This window comes from Saimiri boliviensis, chromosome 8, assembly GCF_048565385.1.
Source record: "Saimiri boliviensis isolate mSaiBol1 chromosome 8, mSaiBol1.pri, whole genome shotgun sequence".
Taxonomy (NCBI): domain Eukaryota; kingdom Metazoa; phylum Chordata; class Mammalia; order Primates; family Cebidae; genus Saimiri; species Saimiri boliviensis.
The window spans coordinates 83,418,367-83,431,468 of NC_133456.1; the positions used below are offsets into that span (position 1 = coordinate 83,418,367).

The following is a 13,102-nucleotide window of genomic DNA, read 5'->3' on the forward strand; positions in this document are numbered from 1 at the left end:
CCATGCTGCAGGCTTAGGGAGCAACTGGTCCAGATTGGAGAAGTAAGATTCTAGAGACAGACATATTGCAGGCTATCTTTGCCAACATGCCCTTTGTCAATGTTCCCATCATTTGCACCCAGACAAGTTCACATCAACTTGGCTACTACTAATCAAATTCATCCTTTCCTCTATGCCCTTCTGCTTGGATCAAGTTAGTTGTCCCTCGCCCCCAACCACCACAATCCCATGCTTGAAAAAGTTCTGCTTTGATTGATACTTGGAAGCTGGAAGTTGGCCACAATAAGTTTTGAAATACAATTTAGAAAGCAATTAGTTCCCCTAACCATATTCCTGACAATTATCTATCACTAAGCCTATGCCACGATCTTGCCAGATGACCCAAAAGTGGTGAGTTCCATTTCTCAAGACTTGTTCATTTACGCACTCATTTCCTTGCCCAAAATATTTCCTGAGAAGGTTCTTTGAGAAACTGAGGAAAGACTATGACCTAAGTTTCCACATTCAGCTTATCCTATTAAGTGGCCTTTAAGAGACAATATTATGCTTTCCTTTTTGGTTTCCATTCATTTTTAAATTCATTCAATTTTAAATACCTTTTGTGATGATTATTTTATTTTATAATTAACTAAAATGGCACAATACTTCAGGGGAAAAACACTAACAGGGGAATACCTCATTCCAATCTGGTTTATGTAGTCAAATATTAAAATAAACATAGATTCAAATACTGAAATAAAATGGTACATGAAATCAAGGTAAATAAAAGAGAAATCCAGATTTTAAAAATAAAACTCATTTCAATTACATAAAATCATCTTCCATAAAAACGATGTTATATATAGTCATATAATGTTGCAACTAAAATCAAGAACGTTTGGCAATATATTATTTGGTATTGCTAATACCTCTACTAACCTCTGATTCATCACCCTTCTCTCTATAAGCAGTAGCAATACTGGTCTGAACAGCCTTAATCCATGCCTGGCGCAGCTTTTCAGAATCTGCCTGGAGCATACAACTTCTACAAGGAAATAACATATTGTTTTCTCAGATAGTAAGTTAATGATGAAAAAATTCTATAAGCTTTATATTTTGTCCACTTTGCTATTTAACAATTTTCTAGCAAAAAATATATAATTTGTTTTTTTAAAAAGGTGTTATTTCCTGTGTCTTTAGGGCAAAGTATGTTCACAAAGAAATTAAAGTGTCAGTGAAACAAATTATTTCTTCAAAACAAGTAACTCATCCCTGAACATTTAAAAAAAAAAAACAAAACAAAACCTCTTAAATTTACCATATAAACACACGAATACTCATTTTCTTCCTGACTGGGTACAAATGTAAAATGATAGTTATCAAAGAAACTCGTATGATTTCAATTCATCATAATAGCTAAAAAGTTTTCATAGGGGCACATAAATCACCTTTACGGAATTGAAAGAATATGATAAATGATAGAAGTTACATAAATATCTGACTATAATATCTGTAACCAGTAATTATTAAAATTTACGGTTAAAACTTTTCTTCTTTTTTAACATAAATAATTACAGAAAAATGCAGATTTCTCTACTCTGTAAAGTTCTTTAAGACAAACTATAAAAATACAGAAGCAAATCACAGATTCTTTAGAACCACTTACTTTGTTGGAGAGACCACCTCAAAGCAGAATCGTCGTTCTATGTCTTCACAATGTTTCACTGTGCAGAGCCTGAGATCCTCAACTACTACAGTAGGATTATCCTACAATAAGGAAACAAAATTTCCATATTTTTCCACCTAAGTTTTATTATTACCAATAATAAGATACTTAAAAATATAATTTGGCATAACTGGTCTAATTTTCAAGATTTATATTTTATTTTAGATACAGATGGGTTTTCAATATAGATATAAAAATAAAGGTAACTTTGTTCTGTTAATAATTGTATCTACCTCATAAATTATATAAAGATTAAATGAAATTGTTTATATATAAAGAGCTTGGTCCAACACTTGATACTTAGTAAATGCTCAATAAATGTTAACGTTCTGTGGATTTCCTGCCATCTTCTTTCATATCCGTTACTGTCCTAGTCCCCACTCACATATAATAAAAGCTACTTTCCTCCAAAAGAGAAGCTTTTATTCAGTAAAGTTTTAAGTATTTTATTAAGAAAGCTGTAACTTCTTAAAACACCTAAGAGAATCAGAAAGAGTTTATCACTTTCTACTATTTAATAAAAATATAAATCCAAACCCAGTTTATCAGAGTAGAAGAAACCATGAACTAATTAGCTACACTAAAGGGCTCTGTCATACAAACCTGCTACCACAGAACCAGCAAGTAAAATTTCATATTGTGTCACCTCAAGAGTAGATATTTTAAAATTTGCAGTTTACAGAATATTATTCATAAAAAGTAACTAGGTGAAAAGCAAGTCATCAATTAACTAATGATTGATTCTTTAGTTTCTAGTTATTTTTAATATTCTCAACTCAGAACTAATCCCACTATGCTTTTCCAATATATAAAACTTTCTCATCTTTAAAATAAGATTGAGGAAAACACATAAAACAATATTAACATATTCAAGGGGTTCTATTTAAATTACTCTCAGCTTACATTTTAATTAATGTCATTTTTAACCATTCTGTCCTATCACCTTTGGCCCTACTGTGATACTATTTAAAAGGCACCCTCTCTTTCATCTTCAGAATAGTGCTTTGGAATGGCAGTGTTATTTCTGTCATGAACTAGAGAAAGATACATATAAAGAAATAAAAGTATGTTGTATATTTCAAAATAGCTAGGAGAGGAGATTTGTAATGATCCCAAGACAAAGAAAAATGTTTGGGGTGATGGATACCCCAATTACCCTGATTTGATCATTACACATTGTATACAAGTATCAAAATAGCACATGTATCACAAAAGTATGTACAACTAATATATAACATTTAAAAACTACCAAAACATTTTTTTAAAATCCTGTGACCCAGAAAAATCCATTTCAAACCTAGGAATTAAGAACTCAGAATTCAAAATCACTTTGCTTTTAAGAATTAAATGTTGCTATTTTCCACCCTAGAGTCCTCTTATACCTGCTCAAACATAAAAATTACATTAATTTTACACACATTATTTATCAACTTCAATGCCTGCCAAAACAAAGATATAAATAAATGAAATTGGTAACTCACTGAGTTTTCACTTATTACTTAACACCTACCTTAAATTTTTTCTGGTAAACCAACTGATTATTCTGTATTGAAAACCAGCGCCTAAAGAAACACAAAACAGATTAAGTTTTTATAAACATAACTTATTTCCATTGTTGTTAGAAATGAGTATTTGAAAAAGTACTGGAAATCACATGGTAGTAAATATGTTTTAAGAAGTGTACTGTATTGCTTTGCTTTATAGAAACTGATTCTAATATGGGATAACTACTGAAAGTAAAGAACAAATGTTTTTAAAACAAGTTAGGAAAAAGAAAGTACTACATTTTAATTTCAAGTCATAAATTTACATCCTAACAAAAGCTGTTATCCTTTAGCTATCACCAGATAATAATTGTCTTAAAGTATGAATTTATAATTTTTGAGGTTCCTCAAAAATAACTGAACTCTTTCCCCCAAAATAATTTCTTTTCTTATAGAGCTGGCATAAATGTATATTGTGAATACAAGCAGCTACTCATGGCTGGGCATGATGGCTTGCACCTGAAATCCCAGCACTTTGGGAGGCTGAGATGGGTGGATCACCTGAGGTCAGGAGTTCGAGACCAGCTTGACCAACATGGTGAAACCCCGTCTCTACTAAAAAAATACAAAAATTAGCCAGGCATGGTGGCAGGAACCAGTAATCCCAGTTACTTGGGAGGCTGGGGCAAGAGATTTGCTTGAACCCAGGAAGCAAAAGTTGCAGTGAGCCAAGGTCACATCCTTGCACTCCAGCCTGGGCAACAGCATTGCACCACAGCCTGGGTGACAGAGCAAGAGTCCGTCTTAAAAAAAAAAAAAAAACCAGAAAGAAAAAAAAATCCACTTGTATACAGTAAAACACTGAAATAAATCGTGCTTTATTTTCAACCTTTCAGAAGAAAATTCAGTAAGAGCTTGATTGGATAAGCAAAACAGAAAACTAATCATGTTAGAACTGACATCTAACAAGAGATAATCACAAATTAGCTTGGCCTTATTTTCATACAAATTACTTCTAAGCAAAATAATCAAAGTTATTACTACAAATGATTTACTCAACTATTTATATGGTTCTGCTCACTACTATAAATTATTAGGCAAACAATTTACTTACAATCTTTAGAAGAAAAAATCTAACCTATATATAATATATTTACTAATTCTAATTTATTAAAACAGTAAAAGACCTAAAGGCATAAAAAAATTCACAGCCAAAAGCCATTCAGAAAAGAAAGCCAAACTTCTTATCAAGCATGAAAGGTAAAACAACATTTGAATCATTATTTTAAAATTAGTTTCATGTGAGATGATTTCTATCATAATTAGTTATTAATGGATTAGCAGATAGAGATTCTACCTTTTCATTGATACTAATACAAAACATTAGAAATTGTACTTAGACATTTAGAATTTCTATTTTTAAAAGTTAATTATCCAAAGTTGTTCTCATAACATGACTAGAAGATGCTTTTCCATTTTAAAGTCATTTACTAGATAGACTGTTAGGTTTTCTTATCACTGAAAGAGGAATCAACTTTATCATTAAAAAAAAGATTTGTTAAATAAGCATCTAGATAAAATGAGGTGGGTTGCCTCTAAATGCAAATCGAGAGGTAAGCTAGAAAAGGAAGAACTTCTGGGTTTACTTTGGGACAGATAATCAGTTAGAAATGTTAAGGGAATACCTATAAACAAACAGAATGGTGCACCCCTGCCACATGGGATGACATGCAATGGAAACAATCTCTGATACTGATTAGTTTATGAAGAAATCATTTGAAGTAGGATGAACTGTAGTAATAAAAATTCATTTGTTTTATATCATAGTAATATTCTATAATTTGATGAAAGCTACAGAGTTTTACTGAACAACAAAAAAACACACTTATGTCAACTTTCCATGCTTCTGAGGTCTTCAAAAATTAGTTTCTCTTGATCTGTTGTATCTTAGGACAATATCTCCTAAAAATCATATCAAAATGCTATATTAAAACTTACGTTTTTGTCAGAGGTCTACCCGATTAACTCTAAAGATCTTTATGTATTTTTGAAACGCAGTTCCTGGGCCATCTACCTGCTTCTGAAGGACATTTTCATACCATCAGTTTTGTAAACTCAGGAAAGAAAATATAAACTCTTAATTTTACATCTCTTAAGGATAAATGTCATACATCCTAGATAGAAAACATTTTCTGAATAATTTGTGTGTCTTATGATGCTATCATTCCTTCCTTGCTACTATAAATTTTAAAAACTAATAACCTACATTGACCAAAACTTTAATCAGGTAAGTAAAATATAATTTTTAACTCTTTCTATAGAATAATCCTAGTTATTAACATTTCCTTGTTGTTGTTGTTGTTTTTGAGGTAGAGTCTCACTGTTGCTCAGGCTGGAGTGCAGTACTGCGATCTCGGCTCACTGCAACTTCCGCCTCCCGGGTTCAAGTGATTCTTGTACCTTAGCCTCCTGAGTAGCTGGGATTAAAGATATACGCCATCACACCCTGCTAATTTTTGTATTTTTAGTAGAGAAGAGGTTTCACCATGTTGGCCAGGCTGGTCTCTAACTCCTGGTCTCAAGCAATCCACCTGCCTTGGCCTCCCAAAGTGCTGGGACTACAAGCGTGAGCTACCACGCCTGGCCCTAGTTGTTATTAACATTTCTAAGAAAAGAAAAAGACTTAAAAACAACTCATGGACTGTGAAATAGAGAAAAAATACTTAATAATTTAAGTACTTGGTACCTACAATTTGAAAGTTAAAAAAAAAAAAAGGGAACTAGACCCAAGAAAACAAACTTTGGATTCAGAAACTAATCACAAAGCCAAAATACAAGACAGCTTTTAAAATAGAAAAATTTCTTGCTTCATTAAGAAAAATAAGGTACCACTTTGTATCTCAAACTGAAATAATATATTTTATTAAATTCTAAATATACTTTTAAAATATATTTATGTTGTAAATATTATTTAATATAACAATGAGAGCATCTGAATGACAAAAATTAGGGCAGGAAAAGAAAAAATACATCATAAACAAATAATCAAGTTATCTTTTACTATGTTTGATCACTAGTCCCAAAACTACTTTTGAAATCAAGAACATAAGTAAAAGCAAACTTCTAAATCTGTAGAAGCTTTATAACTAAAAGTATACAGATGATGGGATTATTTACACATTCATGTAAGTGCCAAACAGGTAAACAACTGATAAAAATTAAAAGCCTGAACATGTACCCTACTTTACTTCAATTTATTTTTATACAAAGAAAATAAATGGCAAAAAAAAAAAAAAAAAAAGGAACTGACAATGTATTCTTTCAACAAAATTAACATGGTTTTACTCAAAGGACTAATCCTAGTTACTGCTCCAATTTTTAAAAGGTTTACTAGCTTATTTCTCTCTATATGTTTATTTGTTTATATATACATGTAATTTTTTTAGAGACAGGGCCTTGCTCTGTCACTTAGCCTGGCGTGTCATGTTGCAATCATAGCTCAGTGCAGTCTAGAAATCCTGAGCTCAAGTAATCCTCCCACCTCAGACTCTGGAGTGGCTGGGGCTACAGAGGCATGCCACCACATCCAGCTAATTTCTTTCTATCTACTTATCTAATTTATCTATCTATCACCTATCTATCACCTATCTATCTCTCTATCTCTCTCTCTCTCTATCTATCTATCTATCTATCTAGGCAGAGACAGGGTCTTGCTATGTTGCCAAGACTGGTCTCCAACTCCTAGGCTCAAGTGATTCTCCAACCTCGACCTCCCAAAATGCTGGGATTACAGGTGTGAGTCACCATGTACAGCCCTTCCCTTTTTTAAAAAATAAGACATATAAAAAGGATATTATTCAATTTCTATCTTCTTTGGCTAATTATAAGCAAATCAAGTATTTCTTTACAGATTAAAACAAATTGAGGAGATAGATGTGCAATTAAAAGGTGTAATTCCGTTTTTCAAATAAAACGTTTATATTTTCTTTCCAAGTTAAAACATAAAGAGACTTTTTATCCATTGCAAGTAATCCAACTGAAATGCAAGTTAATTATGAGCTTTCTCGTGCCAAAAAGGAAACTGAAGTAAGATGAGGGTAAAGGGATGGAAGCCATTTGGTACCTGATATGATCGGGCTTTTTCCTGTCATGTGAAAAAACGGGGCAGGATTAAAACATAAGGGAAAGGTGGTAAAAGAATGAAAACGAAAAATGTGCAAAATAAGCAAAGGACTAGCATGATACGAAAATAAAGCAAGAATTAAGGAACAAGCTTAAGCTCAGAACCTAACAAAATAAAAGTATCTATTGCATTTCATTTACTTTTTATAGACATATGCATTTTTATAATTAATTCCAACTCAAGAATCTGAAAATTTCAGGAATATTCAAAAAGTTCTTCAAATATTATGTTATAGAAAGTTCTGGTAGGACTTAGCGTACTTGGGCATATCTCTACTATTATTTTCTGCCTCAACAGTCATGACTATAAAATACAGATAGTATTTCACCTTATCTTACTTAATAAGGTGCTCCTAAAAATTAAGGAAAACACTCACTGAAGGAATTAGCTATATAAACCCGAGACAAATGAAAAGTTTTCATAAATTGAGGATGTCAAAGATTATAAAATGTTAGCCAAATAAATGTTTCTCCCAATTGCCCATCCCCATTAAAAAAAAAAATTTTTTTTCTTTTTATTGTACTTTAGGTTCTGGGGTGTATGTGTAGATCATTTAGGACTGCTGCATAGGTGCATACATGGTTTGCTGCCTCCATCCCCCCATCACCTATATCTGGTATTTCTCCTCATGTTATCCCTCCCCAATCTCCCCATCCCCCTGCTATCCCTCCCTTAGCCCCCCGCCCAACAGACCCCAGTGTGTGATGCTCCCCTTCCTGTGCTCATGTGTTCTCACTGTTCAACACCCACCTATGAGCAAGAACATGCGGTATTTGGTTTTCTGTTGTGTCAGTTTGCTTAGAATGACGGTTTCCAGGTTCAACCATGTCCCTACAAAGAACATGAACTCATCCTTTTTAAGGCTGTGTAGTATTTCACAGTGTATATGTACCACATTTTCTTTGTCCAGTCTATCACTGATGGGTATTTGGGTTGGTTCTAGGTCTTTGCTGTTGTAAACAGTGCTGCAATGAACATACATGTGCATGTGTCTTTATAGCAGAATGATTTATAATCCTTTGGGTATATACCTAGTAATGGGATTGCTGGGTCAAATGGAATTTCTATTTCTAGATCCTTGAGGAATCACCACACTGTGTTCAACAATGGTTGAGCTAATTTACACTCCCACCAACAGTGTAAAGGTGTTCCTTTACACTGCAGCATCTGTTGTCTCCTGAGTTAATGATTGCCATTCTAACTGACTTAAAGTGACTTAAAGGCCACACATACTTAGCATTAATCTTTAATCTATGTATATATTTCTAACAAAACAAAACGCCAGTAAAAATAAAACATTTACATCTACACCAGCAGCATACAGATCATTTTGCTTTAAAATATTAAGTAGTAAATTCCATGCTTTTAGCTGTATTATCTGTTTCAACAAAGACTGAGCAGAGCAAGTAATTATTCAGATTGTTTTTCAAAGTTTTCACTAAATTATTAATATTTATTTATTTTCCTTCTCCATTCATCTTTTCTGAATTTATCATAAAAAACAAAAGAGAAATGTAAGTTCTAGTAATCCACGAATTTGAGCCTGAAAGGAAGCTGCCACACTGAGAAAATGACCTAACAAAGAAAAATTACCGTGGTAACCTCACATGTATCTTCAGACAAATATATTTTTAGATGTATAAAATTGTGAGATACTACAAACTAGAAATCTAAAGCCAATAAGAAATAAGCTCAACAGTCCACATAAGATGTAAAACTTTTTACTTCTTACACTGTTTCAGTCACATCATACAAACTATTATCTATTCAGTTAAATTTCAGATTTGGAAATGATCTGAAATATACTTGTGATTTATAAAGCACAAAGTGAAGTTTTAAAACTATCTGGAAATTCCTGGTCACATATTTCCCTGCAGTAAGAAAGTATTTTTTTAATTTTAATTTTTATTTTATTTTTAATAGTGTATATATTTATGGGAGAAAGAAGACTTTTTTTTTTTTTTTTTTTGAGATGAAGTCTCGCTTGTCTAGGCTGGAGTGCAGTGGCACAATCTCGGCTCGCTACATCCTTTGCCTCCCTGGGTTTGAGTGATTCTCCTGCCTTAGCTTCCCAAGTAGCTGGGAATATAGAAGTGTGCCACCATGTCCAGCTGATTTTTGCCTTTTTAGTAGAGACGGGGGGCCTCACCATGTTGGCCAGGCTGGCCTTGAACTCCTGACCTCAGGTGATCTGCCCACCTCAGCCTCCCAAACTGCTGGTGATTACAGGCATGAGCCACCATGCCCAGCCAGAGGTGTTTTTAAATAGTTGATTTTGAAAATACTGCATGCTACAATTCCATAGAAGTATAGGTAATGGCAAATGTGTTTGTATATGATTGGTACCCTATGGTGACTAAAACAAAAAAGATGCCCTAAAACTAATCCATAAACAATCCAAAAAAAATACTTAAACAGCAGGCAGAAAAATCTTCATATTTGAGTCACTGGATTCCTGAATTTTTTAAATTAAGGGACCAATATCATAAATACAGTCTTTTACTCAAAGTCAAGTAAAATAAATTAAGCTGGACAGAGAATTCGATTTTGAGATACTTTAAGAAATTTAAATAAATTCCAAATTTTTAATATTAAAAAGCAGAAGAGAATCCTAAATAACATTTAAAATATTACTCTTCTTTCTTCTCCTTTCTGTCTAGCTCCTTACCTATAATCTAGAAAATAAAAATTTTAAGACTTTAGTCGCTGGGTTTGGACTTTTGTTATTGATTGACTGATTGAGGCAGGGTTTCCGTCACCCAGGCTGGAGTGCAGTAGCACAATGCAGAGGCTCACTGCAGCCTCAATCTCTTGTGCTCAAACCATCTTCCTGCCTCAGCCACCTGAGTAGATGGGGCTACAGGCACCACAGCGCCACACCTGGTCCGAGTGCGCGTGCGTGCATTTGTGCATGTGTTTTTTTTTTATTGTAGAGATGGGGTTTCACCATGTGACCCAGGCTGGTCTCAAATTCCTGGGCTCAAGAAATCTACCTGCCTTCACTTCCCAAACTGCTGGGATTAGAGGCATGAGCCACCATGACCAGCCGTATATGCTATATTCTTTTACAAGTCAGAATTTTACTACTGTTTTCAGCAGAATGTTCTTCAGTAGCATGTGAAAATGAAATTAATTTGCTATCCATAACTTTTCCCAATAATGTGTTTCAGGAAGTTCTTTTAAAGCGAAGTATTTTTTCATAGTTGAAGTTATACTGTATTTTGTTCTATCAAAATAAAGATTGTTTGCAATTTTCGTAAAAACTAAGAAAAATGTCATAGGATACATAGGATTGCTCGAGCCCAAGAGTTCCAAGTTTCCGGTTTTGTATCTTAATTTGTTCACAAACCAGCTGTGTCCCCTTTCTCTCTCTGAAGCTCCATTTCTTTACTGAAAATAAGGGTGTTCTACAGTCTGTGATTCTAATCAATAACTGCCATTTCACTACATGTAGATGTCATCTCCTTTAAAAGCAGCCTAATTTCCAAAGGCATTGTATATTTCCCTTGGTAAGTAGTAGGTAATGTCTACAATGGAAGTTAACCATTATTTCTTGATTTTAGCTGCATTTTAATATCTATGCCAATATAATTCAGAAAACAAATAATAATGAAATGTTCATGTATAAATCAAAATTAACTTCCTTCTATTGTACTAAATAGCAGTGCAATATTCCACTAACACTTACTGTGCTTCATTTTGAAGTCTGAGATCATTTCTCATTGGAGTAGTCCATGGAAGTTCATTTCTTGTCTTCTTAACATAATGATATGTTTATATGGATTTATTGTATTTTCACTTTGTTAAACTTTAGGTTGTTTTAAAATCTGAAGTTTAAAATTCAATTCTGACACTATCATGAAACCATACTGATTGAGTAATCTTTATTATAAACATTCACCAGTCAAGCTATTTTTTTTTCCAAACTTCTACTCTGGCTACAGAAATTCACCAGGAAAGGCTTAAAAAACTACTGTCTACTTTCTTGACCTTAGAAAATGTAATTGTAATTTTTAATTTTCACTTAAAAATAGCCAGAAAGAAGGCGGTAAGGAAACTGAATAAAAATAGAAAAAAAAGAAAAAAAAAAGCTAGAAACACTATTTCTAACTGCACCACTTGAGCTGGTCCTCCTATATTCATGTACTATTCTTATTATTTATTTATTTATTTGAGACAGAGCCTCACTCTGTTGTCCAGGCTGGAAATGCAATGGCACAATCTTGGCTCACTACAACCTCTGCCTCCTAGGTTCAAGCAATTCTCCTTCCTCACCCTCCCAAGCACCTGGGATTACAGGCATGAGCCAGCATGCCCAGCTAATTTTTTCTTTTAGTAGAGACAGGGTTTCATTGTGTTGGCCAGGCTAGTCTCATATTCCCGGCCTCAAGTGATCCATCTGCATTAGCCTCCCAAAGTGCTGGGATTACAGGCATGAACCACCACACCCAACCCATGTATTATTTTTAAAGCTCTCTATACTCAGGTTTAACAACAAATATAATCATTATTCTTTCCATTTTATATTTGCTCTCAGGTTTAGAAAAATTTATTTTGAATAAAACAAACCATGTACCATGTAAACATCTGGCATATCAAATGCTCAGAAAATGCTCAATGAATCACTGATATTCAGAAATGTCAGTGAATGTTTTCTCTTTTCTTTTCTTTTCTTTTTTTTTGAGACAATCTCACTCTGTCACCCAGGCTGGAGTGCAGTGGTGCAATCTGAGGTCACTGTAGCCTCCTGGATTCAAGTGATTCTCCTGCCTCAGCCTCCCGAGTAGCTGGGATTACAGGCACACACCATCACATCAGGCTAATTTTTGTATTTTTAGTAGAGATAGGGTTTCACCGTGTTGGCTAGGCTGGTCTCAAACTCCTGACCTAAGGTGATTCACCTGCCTCGGCTTCCCAAAGTGCTGGGATTACAGGCGTGAGCCACCATGCACAGCCAGTGAATGTTTTTTCAATGTAACCTTGACACCAAGACATAAAAATAATTACACTCGAAATGCATTTCAATAAAATATTAAATTTTTCCATTTATCAAAAATCTATACAAAGTTAAACTTACCAGGAAATTATATTTACTTTACTAATGTCCATTTTTAAAATAAAAACCACCTTATCATTAAGTTCATAGTAATAAGTTTGGGTAATAAAATATTAACATTATAACCAATAAAATCAACCAGAATCCAGAATCCAACTACTACTCTTAATTATTACAGAATTTTTTTGACTACTTTTTTATTTTTGGCAAAAATAGAGGCATCCTTGAATAAAAGATAAATCACTGATATGCAGAAGAATGATCCTGGGACAACCAATCTTTTGGTTGAAACTTTAATGTCTTAAGTTATTTCATTTTAGTACAGTACTATATGAGAAAATACAATGAAATACTTTATCCATTCTTTTAACAGATATTTAATAGATTTATATTTTATAAAAATTTGTTAAGCAACACCTACAATGTTTTTGATAGCAATCAAGTTTATAATGAAGGAGCATCAGCTGCCACAACTTCATATATGAAAAAATTTCCATTTCCTAAAACTCCTATTTTGTTCAAGTTACTGCAAAAATCAAAAGATCAGTGTCACCTAAAATTCATAAGCATTTCGTTCACAAAGGGCAGGAAAAAAAAAGATTCCTAAGTGATATGGACTGGCTCTGTGCCACTACCCAAGTTTCACCTTGAACCCCCACATATCACGGAAGGGA

General features: G+C 33.5%; 1 protein-coding gene across 8 annotated transcripts in view; it reads right to left on the minus strand.

The window, feature by feature from the left end:
• ACAP2 (ArfGAP with coiled-coil, ankyrin repeat and PH domains 2) overlaps nucleotides 1-13,102 on the minus strand; it is a 161,993-nt gene that overhangs the window by 30,767 nt on the left and 118,124 nt on the right. For 5 of the 8 annotated variants that reach the window (XR_012518876.1, XM_074404760.1, XM_074404756.1 and 2 more), the window contains 4 exons: nucleotides 7,313-7,333; nucleotides 3,216-3,267; nucleotides 1,646-1,746; nucleotides 919-1,024 (listed from right to left, as the gene is read on the minus strand). Coding sequence is in view for 6 of the 8 variants with exons in the window: in XM_074404760.1 (XP_074260861.1) it covers nucleotides 919-1,024; nucleotides 1,646-1,746; nucleotides 3,216-3,267; nucleotides 7,313-7,333 (280 nt within the window). In the remaining 2 variants the exon portion in view is untranslated. The remainder of the gene's footprint in view (nucleotides 1-918; nucleotides 1,025-1,645; nucleotides 1,747-3,215; nucleotides 3,268-7,312; nucleotides 7,334-13,102) is intronic. The other 3 variants (XR_012518877.1, XM_074404758.1, XM_003927041.4) reach the window with 1 other exon arrangement.